Source organism: Lepeophtheirus salmonis, chromosome 9, assembly GCF_016086655.4.
Source record: "Lepeophtheirus salmonis chromosome 9, UVic_Lsal_1.4, whole genome shotgun sequence".
Taxonomy (NCBI): domain Eukaryota; kingdom Metazoa; phylum Arthropoda; class Copepoda; order Siphonostomatoida; family Caligidae; genus Lepeophtheirus; species Lepeophtheirus salmonis.
This window is the reverse complement of record NC_052139.2, coordinates 15,768,558-15,789,876: the sequence shown is the minus strand read 5'-3', so window position 1 is coordinate 15,789,876 and position 21,319 is coordinate 15,768,558. Positions and strand designations below refer to the sequence as shown.

At 28.3% G+C, this 21,319-nt stretch overlaps 1 protein-coding gene across 10 annotated transcripts in view; it reads right to left on the bottom strand.

Annotated features, from left to right (window-relative positions):
• The window catches only part of LOC121124185 (uncharacterized), a 385,250-nt gene that overhangs the window by 117,358 nt on the left and 246,573 nt on the right, over positions 1-21,319 (bottom strand). For all 10 annotated transcript variants that reach the window (XM_071891046.1, XM_071891051.1, XM_071891050.1 and 7 more), the window contains one exon: positions 7,488-7,712. In XM_071891046.1, coding sequence (XP_071747147.1) covers positions 7,488-7,712 — 225 coding nt within the window. The remainder of the gene's footprint in view (positions 1-7,487; positions 7,713-21,319) is intronic.

The following is a 21,319-nucleotide window of genomic DNA, read 5'->3' as shown; positions in this document are numbered from 1 at the left end:
CTTCATATTGTTTTTGTTTTTTAAAATTGTGAACATTTACCCACAATAACGTCATCTGAAGGTTCATCTATTACATTAATCATATTTGTATGACTCATTAATAAGGATATGGGAGACAATTGGTTCATTGACTGAGAGCGAAAAAATTGGTCCAGGATTTAAAAACGATTAAATTTTGGTTTATGCTCTGAAATTGCAGTCTAAATCTATTTAAGATCGAAACGACAAAAAAAAAGTCGCACTATATATTTAAAAATTTAAATATCTCACTTAATAATTTATTTTCTGCCTATAATTGTTTTCGTAAAAATCTATCAATAAGATGAAATGATGGATTAATTTCAGGGCCTGCCTTAGTTCCACGTAACTACTGCGGTCTTAGTGAGCCCCAGACTTACATTAGGCTCCTACATAATCATCTCCTATTTAACTACCTATATTACATGTAATCAAAATTCAATATACAGTTGTCACCTTTATTGAATCACGCAACCTTTACTAAAAAGAAAGTAAGAAAAAAAGAAAAATATGAAATTGAATTCAAGGATATACACGAAATGAATCTGTATTTTGTTATCACTGTATGAGTAAAAATGTATCTGAAATTTTTCAACTTTATCACCTTGGTATTGTGTATCTTACGTAGGGGTTTCGGCGCCGACCCAAATGATTTATTTTAATGATATTAGTTATACAAATCATTCTTCCTTAATTGAGATCATTATAGCTTTTACTATACAACACAAAGTCATATTATATTTTATACTTTTGTACACTTACAAGTAAAATAAAAAGATCATTAACTGACAAATTTCATCGTCTATCACTTCCTCCACACAACACAAATGACCTAATGACTTTGATCCATCAAATATTATATGTACTAAATGTATACGAGTATCTTATATACATTTTTTTTTGTTATATCAACTAAGAAATTAACGATTCATTTGCTACCCACCACAACTGGGAAATACAAATCATCAAAATGTATCACACCTCGTCAATCCAATTTTCACTAGAATAGTCATAATTATATTATTAGTAGGTATCAGGTCATGTACCTAATGTTCCAAATAAAAAAGGCTCATAGAGAGGACTTGCTTCATTTATTTGATAATATTAATTGTACTTTCACGGACTCATAAGAAAGGTGATTGCAGCACTTTGAATGAATGTTATTGGAAAATTAATTTTAAAAGGTTTAATTAATAAATATTATTGTTGGATTCGAATCAAAATTTTCAATTTCTGTAGATTTATTGAGTTTTGTGTCGAGTCGAGTTCATATTAGAATAATCTACCAATTTCCGAGTTTTTTTGAGTTTCTGACCATTTTCACGTAATATGCAAAGTGGTCTCTCTTTATAACTCTCCGTTTGTGAACATATTTGTTACACTGCTATTGACCTGGGTGCTTTAATTAGTTATATTTTCTCAACTATTTCATTTATTTTAAAATACGTGAATATCTTATGGTATATGTAAAATACTTGCATGCATTTAAGACAATGATAAAAAATACATTATTTAAAAATATATATATATATTAGATTCGAGTATCAACAAAATATCAACTGTTATCACTATAGTGAAAATATTATAATTTCATTGTTGATAAAAGCTTCCATAAAATATTTATTTATTAATTTTAACAAATGTTAGGTACAAAATATACTCAATACTTTGATGAGGTTGAATATATGATATGTAGAATTACAGCTCAAATTACATTAGTAGCAAAGCGTTTACCTTAAATTAAAAAAAAAAAAAAAAAAAAAAAAAAAAAAAAAGCAAGCAAGCAAAAGAACGTCTTAAAAGCGAATAAATTAATCAAATTTATTAAAACTTGATTAATAATTGCAAAATTTACGAATACTTCCAAGAAAATACTTTTGAAAAAACAAAACAAAAAAAAAACTAGCATTTATTCTAAAAGACGTTTCTGGAGTATACTAAAAAGTTCCGGTCATTAAATCTGTTTTAATAAGATGTAAAGCAATTTTATAAGATTTGTGTTACAGAAAATCCCAGTTCACTAACAAAGGGTAAATAAGAAAGGGACATATGTTTCTTTTTACTAGTGTTGAGACTCGGTTTGGCAACTAATTTTCGTTTTGGTTAGGTCTTAAGTGATTTTTTCAAAAAAAAAAAAATATCAAAAGTACACGATATTTTCTTGAACATATACTGTATAAATTTATATTATAAATTTATTCATTCGATTATAGAAGCAAATCAGGTGAGTAATACGTAATAAGTCGTATAAGTAATAAGAATCTGTTTCCTCGAACATTCGTTTGTTTTATTATTTTATTATTAAGTGGACTTCTATGTTATCCAAGAGTTACGACCAAACGAAGATAGACGGAATCAAAGGAAGATACTTCTAACATGATCATCCACTCCAAGAGTTGTTCGAATCACGTATTCCATGCGAGACTACGGAATTAACATTCATCCAAGCATTCTCTGTTTAAACTTCGTATGTCGTCATTGTAATTAACATACATATGATGTCATGTTAAAACAATTTATCTATAGAATCGGTTAAGAACAATTTCTATGGGACGGAGTCCGAATTTTTCTTTTGGACCGATCTTGACCGAACTTTTTCTTTGAACCAATCTATACCGAACTTTTCCTTTGGACCAATCTATACCGAATTTTTCTATAGGCCCGGTTCAGACTGAGCTTTTTTGTTAGACCAAACTAATTCGGCCCAACAAAAAAAATAACTGTCTCAGACTGGCCTAGGATTTCCAGACCGAAACCCAACACAAGTACTTACTGTCCTTTTTAGAGATAATAGCAATTTAACTAATGATAAATTAAATGTTGCTAGTTTGATTATTATTTTTTTTTGTCGAAAAGACACTACCTCGGAGTTCTTACAGACATAATCAGTTCCAAACGCGAACCTTCTGTACTCTTGCAACTCTTAGGATGATTCGAAGCATGGAAATTTTTTAATATTCGTGTTCACCTAAAGCCAAGGTGCTTTTTTGAGTAATACTCGAATCAAACACAAGGCTATATCTAACTCAATCTTATTGAGCGCCAGTGAATGAGCTTCATTTTTCGTTTATTAATCCTAAATTAACTTTCACAATTTACATTTAGGTGGATATTATAATAAGTTTTTTATTTTGCCAAGGCCAAGGAAAAGTTTAAAGAGAGAAATAACATTTTTTTTTATATATGAAGGCAATTTCTTGACAAAGAACCAAAGGAAAATGAAATGAAAGTCATAATTCTCATAAATTTACTTTTTCTTCTTACTTATAGCACAAAAAATCCTAATTCCCAAGACTACAAAGATAATGTAGAGCTTAAGGAATATGTACAAAGTATCCATATATTCTGTTTATGTACATAATTTCATTACAAGATGAAAGCAGCATGATTCAGACAAAATGGGTGACCGGACTCTGTCTCATTTTTGTTTATTAATAGTCAAATCCCTTCCGTAAGCGTGATAACATTTTTAAGGACTACGCATGAATCTATAATTGCTTATGAATAACAAGTAATTTCAAAGCAATTTGTAGAAATAAATGCATCAATGATCTCATTCACCACCTCCACAAACAAGGCCCAGTTTTTTAAAACGCCCCCAAGGGCCTATAATTTATTATTAGATAAATATTAGTAACCACTTCCTCAGATGGAGATGATATCACAACCTCCCTATATTAAAAAAAAACCCTGCAATATTTATTACCAAATGAAGTAAAATACATACGGTCTATTTCAAAATGTCTTATATCTTTTCAATGACAAGTTGAATCCATGAATTTCCGTTGAAAATGTAGTAGATATTTGTTAAAAAGAAAACAATCAACTACATATAATATAAATAGTCGCAGGATCAATTAAATATTTTAACTTAAAAATACTCATAAAATTTGCATAAGGAATAGATAACGTTATCCCATTAACCTTAAATGCCCACATTAGTCGATTTTTATACTTAAACATGAATAAGCTAAGCTATAAACCAAGTGGAGAAATAAAGACTACGTGATTCATATTTCTCAAAATATAGTTAGCTGTGTAACAAATTTTTTGTCCACTAAGGGCCTTAAAAGTGTCATGTTTATATAATTGAGAGTCAAGGAGACCTGGCTCCCAAAGCCGAACCACAAACTCCATCAGTTGAAGTGAATTGCCCAGCTAATAACTGATTTTAGGTTTTTGTATAAATTTCTCTTTTCTGAGAAAATAATACAAGATAATATTAAGATAAAGCCGTGAATGAACATCAAAAAAGGTATCTAATAATATCTGCATATTTAATTTCCAGAAACACTATTTAATATTTTATTCATTTGACAGAAATGTCATTATTTATAGTAGTAAACATATTGTCAAAACTATACCATTTCCAATTCAAAATGAAATAGTCAAATTCAAAATGGAAACAATGAAATTCAAAATGAAAACAGTCAAATTCAAAATGAGAATAGTCAAATTCAAAATATATACAGTATTATTCGTTTAATATATTAGCATCTAATCAAATTATTGCATCATCTTTTCATAAGTACTAAAAATTCTATATATATATCATAAAATTTAATATTTAAAATGTAGAATCTCATTTTATGGTTGCAATATTTACAATCTGCTTGTACAAGTAGTTATAAATTCTAAAAAATCGCAACTTGTACACAATATGTATATATATACAATTTATGACGTTCAAAGAAGGAAATTCTACAAAATTGACATAATTTAAGATGTTTCATGATTTAGGGATTAAAATGAGAGAAGGTTGATCATCATAATGTACAATGTACATCACAAGATCCAAAGAAGAAAATATATGTACATATAATTGGAGAAATAAGGTATTTGCAGTAGATATACAATTAAATAAGGAGAGGCTCGTTTAAGAAAGAAGATGATCTTAACATTATGTAAGGATCGCCATGCAAAAACATGGTGAACATGTTTCCCTTGTAATCGATAATGATCTTTGTCATTCGAAAGTGAAAGATATATTTATAATGCCAACAAATACATTTCACATGTGTTGATTTTAGCAATGTTTAAACGATTAATACTTTAAATGGATCTTTTAAGAGCTTTACTACTCATTAAGAACATTTTATTCCATTTAACAGGCTTCAAGTACTATTTAAAAAATGTAAAAGACAAATAATGATAAAGAGTGTTTAATGTTACATGCAAATTTCACATGAGATTATATATGTAAAAGAGCAATTTCAACCAATCAATAACAATAATGAAAAAAAAACAACAACCAATACTTTATGTTTGTTGACTTTTAAAATGGGGTGTCTCCAAGGATCCGCTTTACTGGGATTTATACAACTCCGTTATTTATTGAGAAAAAAATATTTCCGAGGAAATATCTCATTTAATTTTTTCATAGTATAAGCTATCTATATGTAAATTATTCAATAATAAGTTGAACAAATATTATTGAAGATGCACTTATGATAGAGTGCAAATAATAACAATAAATGATGCGAAAGTACAAACCACCTAATATCAAACCAACAAATAAATATTCAATATAACTTCACGTTAAGATTTTTCATAAATGTATTGGAAATATTATCTTAAAATATAAGGTAAATAACTTCAATTTTACAGTATTTATTATTTACCATTTCCTACCAGAATTTTTCGGAATTTAGGAATGTAAAAATGGGTTTCCAGGGATCTTACTGAAGAGCAATTTCCCAGGCATTGAGAAATCCTTGTTTTTACTTAGTATCATCATTCTCATATTATACGACTGTTTAAAAAACAACATCTAAGGGATATTAGACTTTGCAATAAAGTTAATCAAATTTCTAGAACATATCCCTTTATTAATTAATCATCAAACCCCATTTTAAGGTACAGACTCCAAATCAAAATTTATAGTTTTTATAAAGATACATTACAAATTCAACATATTTTTTGTTGTATAAAAACAAGTATGAAACATTATCATTGACATCAAAAATTAAAAAAAAAAAAACCTTCAACTTTTAATGTTCCAAGAAGTATGCTGTGAAAACTTATTCAGACATATTCTTCAATAAAATGAAGAAGTTTTTCAACAGTAAATTTTTTATATATTGTGCACCTACAAAAAAGTTTATATCTCACAGGAAATTATTGAATAATTTAACTACATCATGGGAAAAAAAAGATAACATTTGTAAAGGTACTAATTTTTTTAAATAATTTTTCTAGAGTATAGTGTTGATTTTTTTTTTAGAAAATATATTTTATATCTTCCTTTTTTATATAAATGAACTTATTTGGATTTCTAAAAGTTCATGTAGAAGCTTAAATTTTAAGTTAAAACAAAATAAACCTTATAAGTTATAACTTTTGTGACCATTCTAAGGACATAAAAGGCCCCAAATTAAATATTGGATGAAACAAGAGCTGCTTGAAAAATTCTCAGTTTTTTATTCATAAAAAATGAATCACTTTGTCAATATAAGATATTTGGCAATTTTATTTGAGCAGAGTACCAACAGCACGGACAAGTATTCACTTGCCAAATTTCACACCGATTGGTTATCCTGTTTGTCAGTTTAGCCCGAAGAACAAAAGTATGATACGTACATGGATATTATTACTATAGTTAATTTTTAGTCGATTTCTATGGATCGATTTATCCTTACAAACGTCATAAATTGATTAAAAAAACCCTCAGACAGGAGGTAAAAAGAAGGATGTCTAATTAAAAAAACCCGTTGATATACTGTACTTCTCTAACGATACTAAATTAGTACATCAAATTCAATATTTCAATAGAAAATAAATTCAGTATGCTATAAATTCACAATGTTTTATCTATTTATAAAATTTATCTACACCTACACTATTTTTACAAAGAAGAATGCATAATGTAGATGCAACAAAAAGAATTATTTCATTTCCTTATTAAAGTATCTTGTATTAACAATTTAATAAAATAACAAATCAATTGAAGAAAATAAACCCGTTCTTTTAAGAATAGGGATGTGATAACTGATACTGAGTGAGTGTTTCTTTTATGAATACAAAAAAAAAAAAAAATAACATCACCGTCTTCAGATATGATAGCCTTTTTCATTGTCATTAAAAAGTTTTTAATGATAGAGATTTTTGCTGTATCAGATCATCTCAAAAATAATATTGTTTGAAATCTTCCTAACTTTATATTAATAAAAAATGGATTACTTTTTTAATATAATATATTTTCACCTCTAACGCCCTCCCCGAGATTATTCGGATCTACAGATTCAATAAAGATATACTATTACCCGTTTATGCGCTAAATTTGATAAATTAATGTAAATTAATGCTTGTACGTATCGAAAAGTGAAAATATTAAGCGTAACATATAACAAAATATTGATCACGCAACCTCATATATAAATATTATACTTAATTTATTGTATTGTTGCAAAGGATTTTTATCTCACTTAAAACTTAAATAACAAGAACAAAATAAATAAAAATTTGCTTACATATTTTTGTGGCAAACATTGCATATCCATTCCGTTCCTTTGACTCCATACTCTCGACAATTCTTACAGACCTTAACACGGCATGATTTACAGTATGCACCTCGATTCATAATACGTCCTAGTTCTGATCTACATCTTCCGCATGCACGAGATGGATCTGGGGACCATATTGATGTTGAGCTTACACCTTTTTTCTTCAGCATTGCCAGTTCCATTTTTAATCGGCTATAAAAAAATATTGAAAACATTAAATATAGGTTACAATATAAGTCATAATATAGTATAATTATAGGTTGAGTGATATTACATTTATTTACTTTGCGTCTAGATAAAAGTCTATTTTACTTTTCATAAAATACACATCGACTCATTACAGAATCATATGTACCTACATACATCAGGGTAAATTATAATTATATATTTACGTTATTATAGAGGCTTTTACGAAAACATGGACTATATATATATATATATATATATGTATATGTGACATTTTGAGAAGAAGGCGGAATTTAAGAGCAAACAATAAATATCTCCAGGGTGTTATTTATTTTTCTCTTACTAAAAGCTTAACAGAGAGAAATTATTTCTCTCAGTCTTAAATTCATATTAGGTTGTGTTGTAAGCATGTATTACATTTTGAAGTTCCTTCTTTTTTTTACTCATATCCTTATGTTATTTTCTTTTTTCCTTTTAACAGATTTATACATATCACATTATATAGTTTTTTTATCCTTAAGACATTTATGTTTTTTATGCCTTGACAGGGGAAAAATCGATAGCATTTATTAAGGTATTTATTTGATAAAATACACTAATCCCGGTTGAAGAAAAAGTATAACATTTTAAAGTATAGCAAAGAATTAATCAGAATATGTAATATTTCCTTTGCGAAAACTGTCAAAAAAGATGTTATCCACTGATGATAACTTTTAAAATCATTGTCTTAAGAGAATTTTTATATGACGCACTCATTTCCGAAGTCAATCGTCATGGAGACATCAAAGACCAAATTTAATAACAAAAAACCTTTGGTCCTATGTAACATTTAAGTCTTTTTATATTTGAAGTTTTTAAAGAGGAAGTTTTCTGGAGGTTTTTGGAAATTTGTCAATTTTATTTTGATTATTAAAAAATAGTATACATAGTTAACTATGCCTTCAGAATTGTGTGGCTTTAAGTATACTATTCAGTAGGATATGACGTCAGTGACAACGCTGTATATTTGGAACCACTTTTAAAAAGTTTAAAAGAATAAGAGACGATGGCACAAACTTTAAGTATATTGAGAAAGTAGGTATACTATTGGACCTACGCCATAAAATATATTTTGACTTTGAATATTTTCAAATATTACCATAGATTAAATGTGGTCCATCAACAAAAAAAAACTAACTAGCATAATTTTTCCAAAAATATTATCTAGATTACATATAAATCAAACAAACATTATAAACTATAGTTAACATTCTTAGTTGTCATAACTCATTCCAGAAATTTGAAAATAAACAAAACCTATAATTGATCAAAAAATGTCTTTGAAATATTTTATTAATATATATTATATAGAAAGAACCTCGTACATTAGATATTTCTCCGTTCCTTGATTTTTGTAGAAGTTGTTTTTTGTGTTCATTCATCCTCAAACTTCAGGTCGAAGTAAGGTGGTGACGGGTGGGCGTCCGTAGGATTATAATTATAAATGTTGTTTTTTTAGGGGGGAAGGCTTGGGGCTTGGAAATTTTTTTTCAAATATCAAATTTTTTGGAAAAAAATTCAAAAAACCATAGATATTCACAGAAAATTAAATTTTTGAAAATAATTAGAAATATTAAATTTTTGGGAAAAGAAAAATTAAATTTCAAATACTAAATTATCTCTCCTTTAAGCTTCACAATGCAACTCAAAAACCCCAAAAATCACCCAAGACTTACTTAGGGCTCATGTACAAAGTACATGAGCGCCAGTTTTTTGCATTTTTTGTCTCCCCCCCCCCCTTTCCCCCAATGTTCACATTAGTTACACATAATATACACAAACTTTATTAAAACGTGTGTTTGCCATTTCAAAACTCATCCTACATTTGTAATAGACTTAGTATTTGTTAGAATTTCCTATCAATTTTATCAATATTTTTTAAAACCTCCATTAAAACGTATTCTGCTCTTGAAACGGTCGGTAAACAAAAATGTAAATGACAATCTTTTAAATTTTGTGCTTAACAAATAAGTACAGGGTTATTAAAAAAAAGAACTATCATATCAGTAGATTTACAAACCCAAAAAGGAAGCAAATATAAATTTGTAGATTAAATAGATACTTATTATAATGTTCTATGCACATATGTTGTACAATACAATAGGCCTACAATTATAAACCATGTAATTATTTCCGAGTAAATATTTTGTTGAATGCATCAGTGTTGACAATCATGTTTAATCTTTTAGGTGGTGAGAAAGTAAAGGAAGATGAAACTAAGATATCCATTTTTTTAGGCTATGCGATTTCATTGTATCACGCTGTATGATAAAATGAAATCGCATGATTCATGCATGTACTTACTTAGATATTATATTATACACGTATATAAATTTCTTAAAGTCATTTATTATAATGAATATTTCTTTTAAAAATAATATATAATATTCTTATACTTCATTTAGTAAGATGAGAGACAAAGGAATATATACATAGAATGAGGACTATCTATGAATAAAAGGCACCTACCTATAGCTTTATTATCTGAGAAAATTACAATTAAAGAAAGTTTACCGCTCTGTCATTAAAATTATAACTATTATGCCATTATCGTTATTATAGGTACCTAGTCTTTCTTTTTTAAGTGGGGCAAGTGTAGTATCATAAGTATGAACTACCAAGAACCCTGGCGAAGAAAAGCTCTTAAAATAGATACCAAATACATATGTTTACATCAGAGGGTTTTTTTAATTTGAAAGTGAAAAGTAGATACATACTTTTATGATCTGATGTTATTTGTTCATTGAATTTACAATTAATTTAATAAAAAATATGAACTTTTTTCCCTTTCAAAAACGTTTTATCAAAAAATATTTAGTATATATAAATATATAAGTCTGGCGCTATCACAAATAGATCCAAAACGGTTGAGCAGATTAGTCTGAAATTTAGCAAGTAGACGTATGAAATAGTCAAGTATGCTGATATTATATTTTTTGGGGCCTACAAGGTAATTAAGAGACTGTTTTTGACCGTCATTAAATCTATTTTCCCTTCCTCTTTCAACATCTCTCTCCTTCTCTCCCCTACCCCCTCCTCTTCTTTTTTACCTCTGTCTCTTTCTACACCCTTCTCCCTCTATTGTTTTCTACGTAAACCTTTTACCTTCATTCTTTGTTTCTATTCCCCTCTGTTATTTATATATAAAGGATAAAAAAGGTACAAAAATATTTTATTTGTCATTTTTTATGAGAAATAATCATTTTAAAGATAATTATATTAAAACTTATGAAAGATTGTTTATTAATCTAAAATAGTTATTGATTACTCTTTTTTGCTTTTATTTTCTATTTTTTAAGGTATGTGAACTATTTTTTTTCCAAAAATGGGCCATGCACAACATTTAACCATTGATGAAAAAGGATCATACTTTATATTTCTTCCTTTTATATCGAAAGAAACTTTTTTAAGCATGTTTCTTCTAACATTAAGAGAGAAAAATCCAAAATTTAATGAACACTCTATTATACATTCATAGGAGCCGTCATAAGTTATTTCATCTATATTTATGTTTGTACAAATTGTACATACCAAAGAAGTCCCAAGAACATAACTTATAATGGATCTACAAAATCAGAATCATGAAATCAAAGTTACATATTTTGTACCCATAATTCCTTTGTAATATTCGTCTTTTTCAAAGTCCAAAATCCTTTTGCAGGTACTACTTGTCATTTTTTAAAATGAAAGAAATAAATTAGATTATCTATATATTAGTGTTGGATTAAAATACTACTCGAATTCCAAAAAAAAAAGTCTTTACAAAAGCAGTTGACAATTTTTTTTGAAAATCTGTGAACTCAGCTGTTGTATTTTTCAAAAAACTTGACCTTACTTGAATTTGATTTATAATCAAAACTCAAAACATTCATTGAGTATCACTACTCAAAAGGACATTAAAAACTACAACCGATACTCCTTTCTTATAAAGAGAAGAATTAATGTACTTAAGGACATATTGAACCACATTGCATATAATGTGGGAAATTCTCAAAAAATCGAACTCAAAAGTTTTTACTTGCATCAATCATCAAAGTATATTTCATTATAAACAGAATACTGGCCATCAAATGATAACATTTTTTTAGTCATTCTATGTAGGAACTAGTTTTGGATTTCTATTTGGAAATCCTAAAACGGTCTGAAACTGTTATAATTTTAACTGGTTTGGTGCAACTTCGGTCTAACCGGTCTCTTAATAAAATTTTGTATATAAATAAAAATTAATCTGGACCTATTTCACTTTATTTAAAGAAAAATCACTTACTAATAATTGGGAAATTTCGGGTTTTTGTTTATTTTAAATAAATTTATGTCAAATTAACTAATCAAAATCATGGATTTGTAAATATAATTCAAGTTCTATTTTATGTCATAAGTAAGTAATAAAATTTCAAACTGTGGACTAGTCATGCATATTTTATAGAATAAAAAGGTTTTTTTTACTATAATTGTAATTTATTATATGAACCCCGGGCAATGCCCAATGTGTACATCGACAATAAACAAAAAAATATTCCATTGTTATTAATTTTTTATAGGTTACAAATACTCTTCACATCTGACGTCATTGAAAATTAAACAATGATTTATTATAAGGAAGGTTAATAGGAAACTCTATTGATTGAGAGAAAAAAATTGTACACTTGTGTCCAATGGATACAAATGCTAGGTAGAATCATGTTTCCCGAAATGAAAGCTGGATTACATTTGTAGTTTCTCCAACTCATTATCTATAATTTCGTTTAACAAAATTTGGGGGCCGAAAATTGTAAAAATACATCGTCACAATCGAATAATTAGAAATTGATAGATTTGATTTAAAAGAAAATATTGGTCCCACATTAAATGTGATAAAGGAAACGATGTTTTAACCTAAAATTGACGTTGTACTTGGTTATCTCAACTCCTCCATAAATTTGACTATAAAGTATATAATTGACCAAAATGTGTTATGAAATGTTGAGGTGCACATACATATGTATATAGTGTGATACTCCCAACTCCTGATATATTCAAAACATATAGGCGGAATTACTCCGATGTCGATCCTCAATCCTACTTCGAGCCCAACAAGGACCTTCAATTATAAATCCCGAGCAAATCCTTCAAATCCATTGATGTTCTGTCTTCAAGAATTAAATAATAATGATAGCAGCCTTAGAAAATAAAAACCCTGTTCAGATTGCCAAATAGAAAAAAACCGCTCCCACTTTCTAAGACATGTTTTACACACCTCTGCATATTTATAAAAATAATATATATAAAATATGTTAGACAATTATCCTTTTCTTGAGTAATGTAAACAATATTTTTTTTGACGGATAGACCAGGTAACGTTAGTGATCGGAAACCCCTATGTATGAAGCTATTAGGAGACAACTACACTTTTTAAGTCAAAACAAACTCAATATAAAGACATGGTAATCGTCATTTCTTCAATTTTGATATGTCTACTTTATAATCATTTTCAAATTCCCCTAAGGCATACTGATGATTTTAATTGTAAATATAATGGAAATAATTTTCTATCTTTTTTTTCTAAATTTTGAATATTTATATATAATATGAAAAAGGAAATAAAAAGAGAAAACGTTTTCTCATGTAAAAAAACAAAAACGATTTGATGTTTACTCATTTCAAAATGAAAGTAATTTTTTGATATCATTTGGAATCAAAAGAAATTTTTTAGGTAGTCATTAAAGGAGAAGTAAGTTTTTTTGTTTTGTTTGATTGTAACAACTAATTTCAACCCTCAAATAAGATTTCTTATTTTATTTGATATACCGATACAAGAAGGATATACGCTTAAAAAACGAAGTAAAAAATATTTTGTAAGATCCATCCTTTTGCCAAGATTAAAAAATATTAATTAATTTTAAGCATTAGATCTAAAGTATTTCCTTCAATCTTACTAGTATTTTATAAAGATATTCTGAAAATAAAGGGCAAAAATGCAGTTGATTCTATATAGATTAAAAATTATGGATTCATACATATAATAATTCCAAATTGATGGGAGGAGGAAATCAAACCAAAGTTGATTAAAAATATAGATTATAAATTAATGTGAACAGAAATGTTCCTATTTGAAGGTTAAACATATCTATCAACTATGATATATGTATTAATAAAACCATACATGGTTGAAGGCAATAGAGATGAGTGCCGTCAAATAATGTATATTTTTATATAAGTTGGTAGAGGAAAAAAAATATATAGTATATATTTTAAATATGACAACTTCGAGACAGTTTTTGAATTTCAAATGAGATTAAATCAATGTCCCAGAGCTTCTTTGATTCCTTTTCATTTCAATGTAATGCCCTAAAATATTTTAAAGAAAATTCCAAGTACCAAAAGTAAAAAAAAACACAACCATCAATTAAAATTAAGAGCTTATTAGTAGGATACAATGGGTAGCGATTCATTCTATAAATGTACATATTAGTGTTACGACTTGGTCCGAGACTGGTTCGGTCTTAAGTGAAATTTTTGAAGATCGATATATCTGTCGAGACCATGATCTCAGATATATGTTTATTTTTTCAAATCGTGGATCAATCTGTTCGATTTCACTCGTTGGACGGATTTTCTCCCCGTCCTAGTTATTAAGTTGTACAGTGTACACACATAAATCACTTTAAAAATGACTATGATGCCACTGTACCGATTTTCACAATTTGCAGGAATTTTAAATGAGACTTATGAAAACCTTTTTTTTTTTTAATGAGACCGATCAATATATAACTTTTCTATGTGATCCGTCCTAACCGAACTTCTTTAGAGGACCAATTCTTTTAATGTTCCTTTAATTAGTAAGATGGAGTCAGACCGATACAAAACATAAGTACATATGTATGTTGTGTTATATCAGTCTGTATTTATTCGGTCTAGTCCAGTCTTATAACAAGTCATATGAGTCCTTCGGACTGTCAGTACTAGAACAGATTAGAAAAAAGAAAAATAGTTGAGTGACGTCATCAAGGACCAAACTGAATCCTTTTTAGGATTAATATGCAGGGCTGGACTGGACAGAGACTGTAGTCCTAAAATGGATCAACACAACACTATGTAGGATTGAATAATTAAGATTAACCGTTCGCTGACCTTTAGTCATTGTTGAGCCCCCACAGGTAGAAATCCATCACTAATAATAATAATAATAATTTGAATCAATTCTTGTGCAATAAGATGATTTTATACAGCAATTTCAAGGCTGTGTACAAAGAAAATAAATACAAACAGGATTTGTATGCATATGACAAGAGGTGAAACGATAATGACTTTAATTCAATTGTTTATCCAAACAAACAAGCAGACTCCCGTTGTCTTGATATGATAATTGTAAGGTGGCTAGAGATTATGTCTAATAAGAGAATTTAAGGCTTTTAAATAATAATGGACTCGTAGTGAAAAACCCCCGTAGGATTTGAGCTTACCATATCCCCTCCTAAAAAACTTCATCATTGAAAATATGTATTTTGAGATTTTAAAGAATAATATTGCCTTTGGGGTAGAATCGTCCTAATTAAATAATTTGTTGAGAGAGAAATTTGATAAACGGAAAAATATGAGGACATATTATATACATTCATAGGCCATAATCACTATAGGTAAGATTATGTTTTGAAGAATGGAGGAAATAAAATAAATTTAAAACTATAAGAATAGTTTTATACCTCCATGTTTTCCACCTTAAACTTGTTTCAGTTTATTTGGATCAAACAACCTTTTTTCAAATTAAAGATAAAAAAAGAAGGGACATTAATGATAATAATCCGAAAAAAATTAAAGATCTTCTTCATAAATGTAATCAACTTCAAGAGTAATTATCATTAAATATAATTCCTCCTCCACTTATAAAGATCCACTCATTCTTTTTTTCTTTTCATTAGATTATATTGGATATGATTTGATTACTTACATAAGCGGTTATTTTTTTATATTAGGGTTTAGACTAATTTCAAAACTTATTTTTCGATCAAAAATGCAGTCGCAAACCAAGGATCGAAATTTGATCGTTTTCAAATCGTGGACAATTTTTTTTTCAGCCTCACTCAACGAACCATTTTTCCCCCACATCCAAGTTTATGAATTGTACGCAATATATGAGACTTCATTTGACTTCATTCTACTGATGTTCAAAATTTGGAAATACACATGACGTCATCAGCAATCCATTTATAAAAACTACATTAAAATTTATTAGTATTTTATAAATCTTATTTGAGTCATAAATACATAAACTATACCACTAAACTTTTTCCAAATATCCTACAAAAATATTCCTTGTAATGGGTTAAGGAACGAATGAGTTCGGTTCAATAAATTTATAAGTGTCCCAGACCAGTCCAGAATTTCCGGATTAAAACCCTTTACTTCAATTACTCCATTTCAGAATATCAATAGAGTCATTCCCATGGTCCGTGACTACTTTTTTTTTTTGCCAAATTTGAAATATTTTGTGTAAAATACAGCTGTTGCTGTCAGAGATAGAAATTTATACCTCTTTTGACTTATTATAAATAGTTAATTTTTGTTAACTTTTGCAATAATTATAAAATAATATTGTCATTAAAGTGTTCTTCAAAAGTAACACCTCGATCTTTTTTTATAGGATTAATTAAGTGACTATTTTTAATGAGACAATTTTCATTATTTGATACATATATAAAGTAATTTCTAATAGAGGATTTTAAACATACCCCAACCCTCTACAATAAATAAAAAGGCATCTTCCTTCTTGGTTAAGAACCACTGCTTTAAATGAAGGAATAGAAAATAAATGCAATTATGAACCGTATAAGAGCGCAAGAAAGAAAAAAATCTTCCACTAATTAAAAGTATTAATGAAATAGATATTTCAATTTTAATTAAAGCTTTTCTTCGTCTTGAATCCCCAGCAGTTCGTATTTATACTTAGTTATACTACCCATATGATGTGCATTCTGTCGGAAATATACTCTAAAATGATTATACATCCTCAAAAAATTAGCTCTAAATACATTATGAACAAGAAAAAAAAAACTAAACAAATTAATGGTATGCCTATTTCAAGGATTTCTACATCTATGTGTCTATTCGTATGTTGTATGAGGATTCATCTTGAACAACGAGTTCATTGACTGGCAAGAAAAAGCTTGGGAAAAAAAAAAATACTTTTTCGTCATTTCCATCAATGTTTATGACTTTATCGATATTTTTTACTTTAATCTGATGAAAATTATAATGATATAAACAAATCCGTAAAATATTTTTTATTATTTGTCTGTAAAAATCCAGCTGTTTTGGCCAGCCTGAGTTTCATATGTAAGGTTTCTCTCTGGCATGTATGATATATTGGCAGTTAATTGTTTTCAGAATGGTTATTATTCTATCCTGAAGACGCAAACTGTTCCTTCTGGAAAGAGATTACTGGGAGGGAAGATAGTGGCCCAAAACATACATCCAAGCTTTGCAAAAACATCTTGGAGAAGAGAGAAGACTCTCAAATCTTATGTACTATGCAATGACCAGCTCAACCTCCTCATTTGAACACAATGGAGCTATTGTGGGAACACCTAGACAGAAAAGTTCGGAATAAGTGCTCCACAAGTAAGAATGAGTTGTGGAACATTTTGAAGAATGCCTGGAATTATATAAAACCTGCCTATCTTGAAAAAATATCTGCAAGAATGACAAAAGTCTGTAAAGCAATTATAGTGTCAAATGGAGGATTTTAGGATGAAGCTAAAATTTAAACACAGAGACTTTGATTTTTTACAAATAAATGTTTACACCCATATCGAACCTTAATTTTTCTTCATTTTAATAGCCTAATTACTGTGTTACCTGATGATAAAGTTATTGGTATTTAGAAAAATACGTGAAATTTCCTTTTTTTTCCAAAAATTTCTTGCCCGTGTGTATAAAAAAAGAAAATGAAAGAAAAATGAAGTACAGTGTATAAAATAAAAAGTAAGGACAGAAAGTGAGCGCTCTAGAGACTAAAGTACTCCCTGGTTCAGTCGATGTTTTTTTTTCTTTCCTTCCTCAATCTGTTATAATTCTTTCTTCATTCTCGAGGAGAGAACATCTCAAAATTAGTAACTCATGAAAAACGGAAATAAGCTTTGATTATTATGGGAGAGTTATCGTATTTATTATTAAACGAAAGTAAGTTTGTCTGTTGTCGATGCCTAACAACTCCGGCAAATGCAGGGTACTAGTAATATAAAAATGCAAAAGAGGTTAGTTTTATTATTATTATTTTTTTCTATTAAGAAAAAAAAAAGAGGATAAAAAGGAGTATTCTAATGTTATTTGTATATACAGTGAGCCCTCACTCATTCGTTGAATATAAATACTCATTATTCAAATTCATTCCGGGCATTGCTGTATTTTTGCAATAGTAATAATAAAAAATTTGTTGATAAACTTTTATACAAAAAAGGACTCAAACATTTTTGGAACTAGCATAGGCGATCATTTTTACACCAAATGACTATACGCAGACTCTCAATATTACACCGTTCATTTGTAATTCATTTGTTAGTTCCATCAGCATATGTTAGTGCTAGCAATATCCATTCTACTTCTACATATTACAATTTATGAAGATTATGAAATTGACAGAGAAGGCCAATCTTCTCGATAAGTTCAAGAGTGAAATGTTCTTCGTCACAACAACATCAATGAGAGGACTCGACTATATATGATCGAGAAAAAAGAAATACGATAAAACTACCTATTACTGTCCCTGCCAGTAATACACTGATTTCTTCAATTTTCCGTGATAGGTGGAGTTTTTGAAGATATGAGATGTTGGTATATAAAAATAAAAGAAACATAAAAATGACTTTCAAGATTCATGACGTTCTATTAGATTAGCTGTGAGCAATTAATAGAGGAGGGAAATAAAAACAAGTACCACTTAGTTCATAACTAGGGCATAGGCAGGAATAACTCCAATGTCGATCCTCAATTTTACTCTGAGTCCAACAAGGACTTACACTTATTAAAGAGCACACACACTTAGTACGTAAATGTTGTTGTCTCAAGAATTAAAGAATAAAGATAACTACATTCGAAAATAAAGAATACTCTTCAAGTTGCAACTACAAATAGTTTTGCGCACGTCTAAAGTAATATTTTCCACAACTCTAGTTATAGGATAGTTGGTATTGAAAATGGATATATAATATGTAAACATTATAAGTGAATAATTTGTATGTATTTCGTACTATGATCAACCAACATTAAAGCTAATTAATTATAGTAGGGTTTCAATCATTTTGCGACAGATCCTAGTACATATGTATCTGTACGCCAATCAGGAGGGCTCACTGTCGTAATAAAGAAGACTGTTTTATACTAAATACAGATAGGCATTTGCATATATGCAAATTGCTTTTACACACGTATGTAAGCATAGTATAATATGTAAATGGGTAAAAAGAACACAATATATTTACATTAATTGTATGTCTCCAACTATGCCTAATAAAAAAAATGTAACATTTTGGGAAGACATTATTATCAGGGAGGTTGTTGCTATGAAGCTAAAAAAATCTTTTATTTAAAAAATAATTTGCACTTCTTCGTAATTTCTACCATCACAAAAAAAAAAAAAAAAATTATTGGATGTACTGTAATAATTATATATACGAGAGCCTCAACATAAGAGTTAATTTTAGATACAAGCTGGGCGCTAACCATAAAATTACATTGATATACTGCTGGAATGTTGGTGACGGGATAATACAACTGCTTCAAGTGTATTTTTTAAAATGATTTATTATCGGGTAAATTGTGTTGATTGACGAGTTTTTTTACTTACATTACCTTCGTCCAGGAACGAAATTATCTCGTATGTCAAGGTATTGCTGTATGTAAAATATAAGGATGGTCAATACAAAAGCAAACAAGGATTATTTTTTGCAAAAATGTTTCTGGATTACATTTTGTTGTCTTCAATTAATTACACTATGCAACAATGCTGCCGACTAAAATCCATACATATTTAATACTGTTATTTAAGCCAATGAACACTAAAATGATCTTTATTATTTTCAATTACACTTTTTTAAGGTCTTTTTTTAAAATACATTTTTTAGAGTATAACTTCAAAGCAATATTTCTAAATGAAATTTATAAATAGATGAAAATTAAATCAAATATCAATTGATTAGAAAGATACTAGCATTCGAAAATAAAATATTTATGAAGTTATCTTGAATAAAGTTCCTAAAAATGTTTCTAATCTTACAAAAATCCAGTAAAATGAAGGATCATATATGGAGGCTAATATTTTTTCCATATTTTTTTTGTTACATTATACTATACCAAAAACTAATGAATATAATATTGTTTTATAACTTCAAAAATTTGCTGTCAATTTTTTTTATTTTTTTTATTGAATTTTTCAATTAAACTTTGAATTTTCTAATTTAATAAATAAGTAATGTAGGGTTTCGTGATTTTTTTATAAATATAGTTAAGTCTATTATTTGACTAACAGTGAGAAGTAAAAATTAAATATAAATAAGTAATTAGATTACTTACATCTAATTAATTAATACTAACCAAATACATTGAAAATAAAACATATTTCACTTGGGATTAATCTTCTTGTCTTTAAAATATTAATTACTTGCTACAATAAGTCAAATAATCGACTAAATTATCCTTGATTTCAGAATTTTTTTATGCAACCTCATATTGCTGAGTTATTAAACCTACTGGGATTGAATATGTTAATAGTCGTTAGTCGTTAGTCGTTTTCGTGTTTTATGGCTTAAATAGCTATAATAAATGTGGGGTTTAGCCGCCATAAAATGTTATTACATAGTGTTATAATCTTTCATTTCTATAAATAAATTTTTTTGATTACTAGGAGGAAGGGATCGCAAATTTGACTTAAGAGGCTGTATTCTTGTACCCAACTAAATTTAGACAAAAACTGACCACAAGATCATTGTATCTTTACTTGGTTAATGCCTTTGCATGGAAAAAGGGCATTCATAAAAATAAATATTTATAAAAGCTGTGCTTAAATGGAGGGAGTAATGATCAGCCTCAGAGTGAAATAGATCATTATTTTCTATATGACATGACGATCAAAAGTCATTTGTACCTTTCTCAACTTATCCCAGAAATCTGAATGTAAAGCCCATGATTAATCAAAATACATTAATGGAATATTGGGCGTACATATTTATTAAAGGAAAAAATGATATGAAACTTATGCTCTTTTCTCAATTTCTGTTCAAGGTTGCTTGACACACCACATCAAATTTGCTATGAAGTACTTGTATACAATGCATATCCTGGGGTGAGTGCCAAATTGTTGCAACTCAAATATTGTCTTGACAGAATTAAGCATAAAAACTCCATTCTTTCATTCTGAAAGATGCTTTTTTCCAATTTTTACTATAAAATTGATCTGAGAAATTCATTTCAAGAGTCAAAATTTCTCTGATTTTAGTATTGACATTACAAATTTGACTTTTAAGATTACAAATAGATAATAACACTAATATTTGTAATTTTTTAGCTACTACAGTGGAGCACCCAACCCTCGACACATGTTG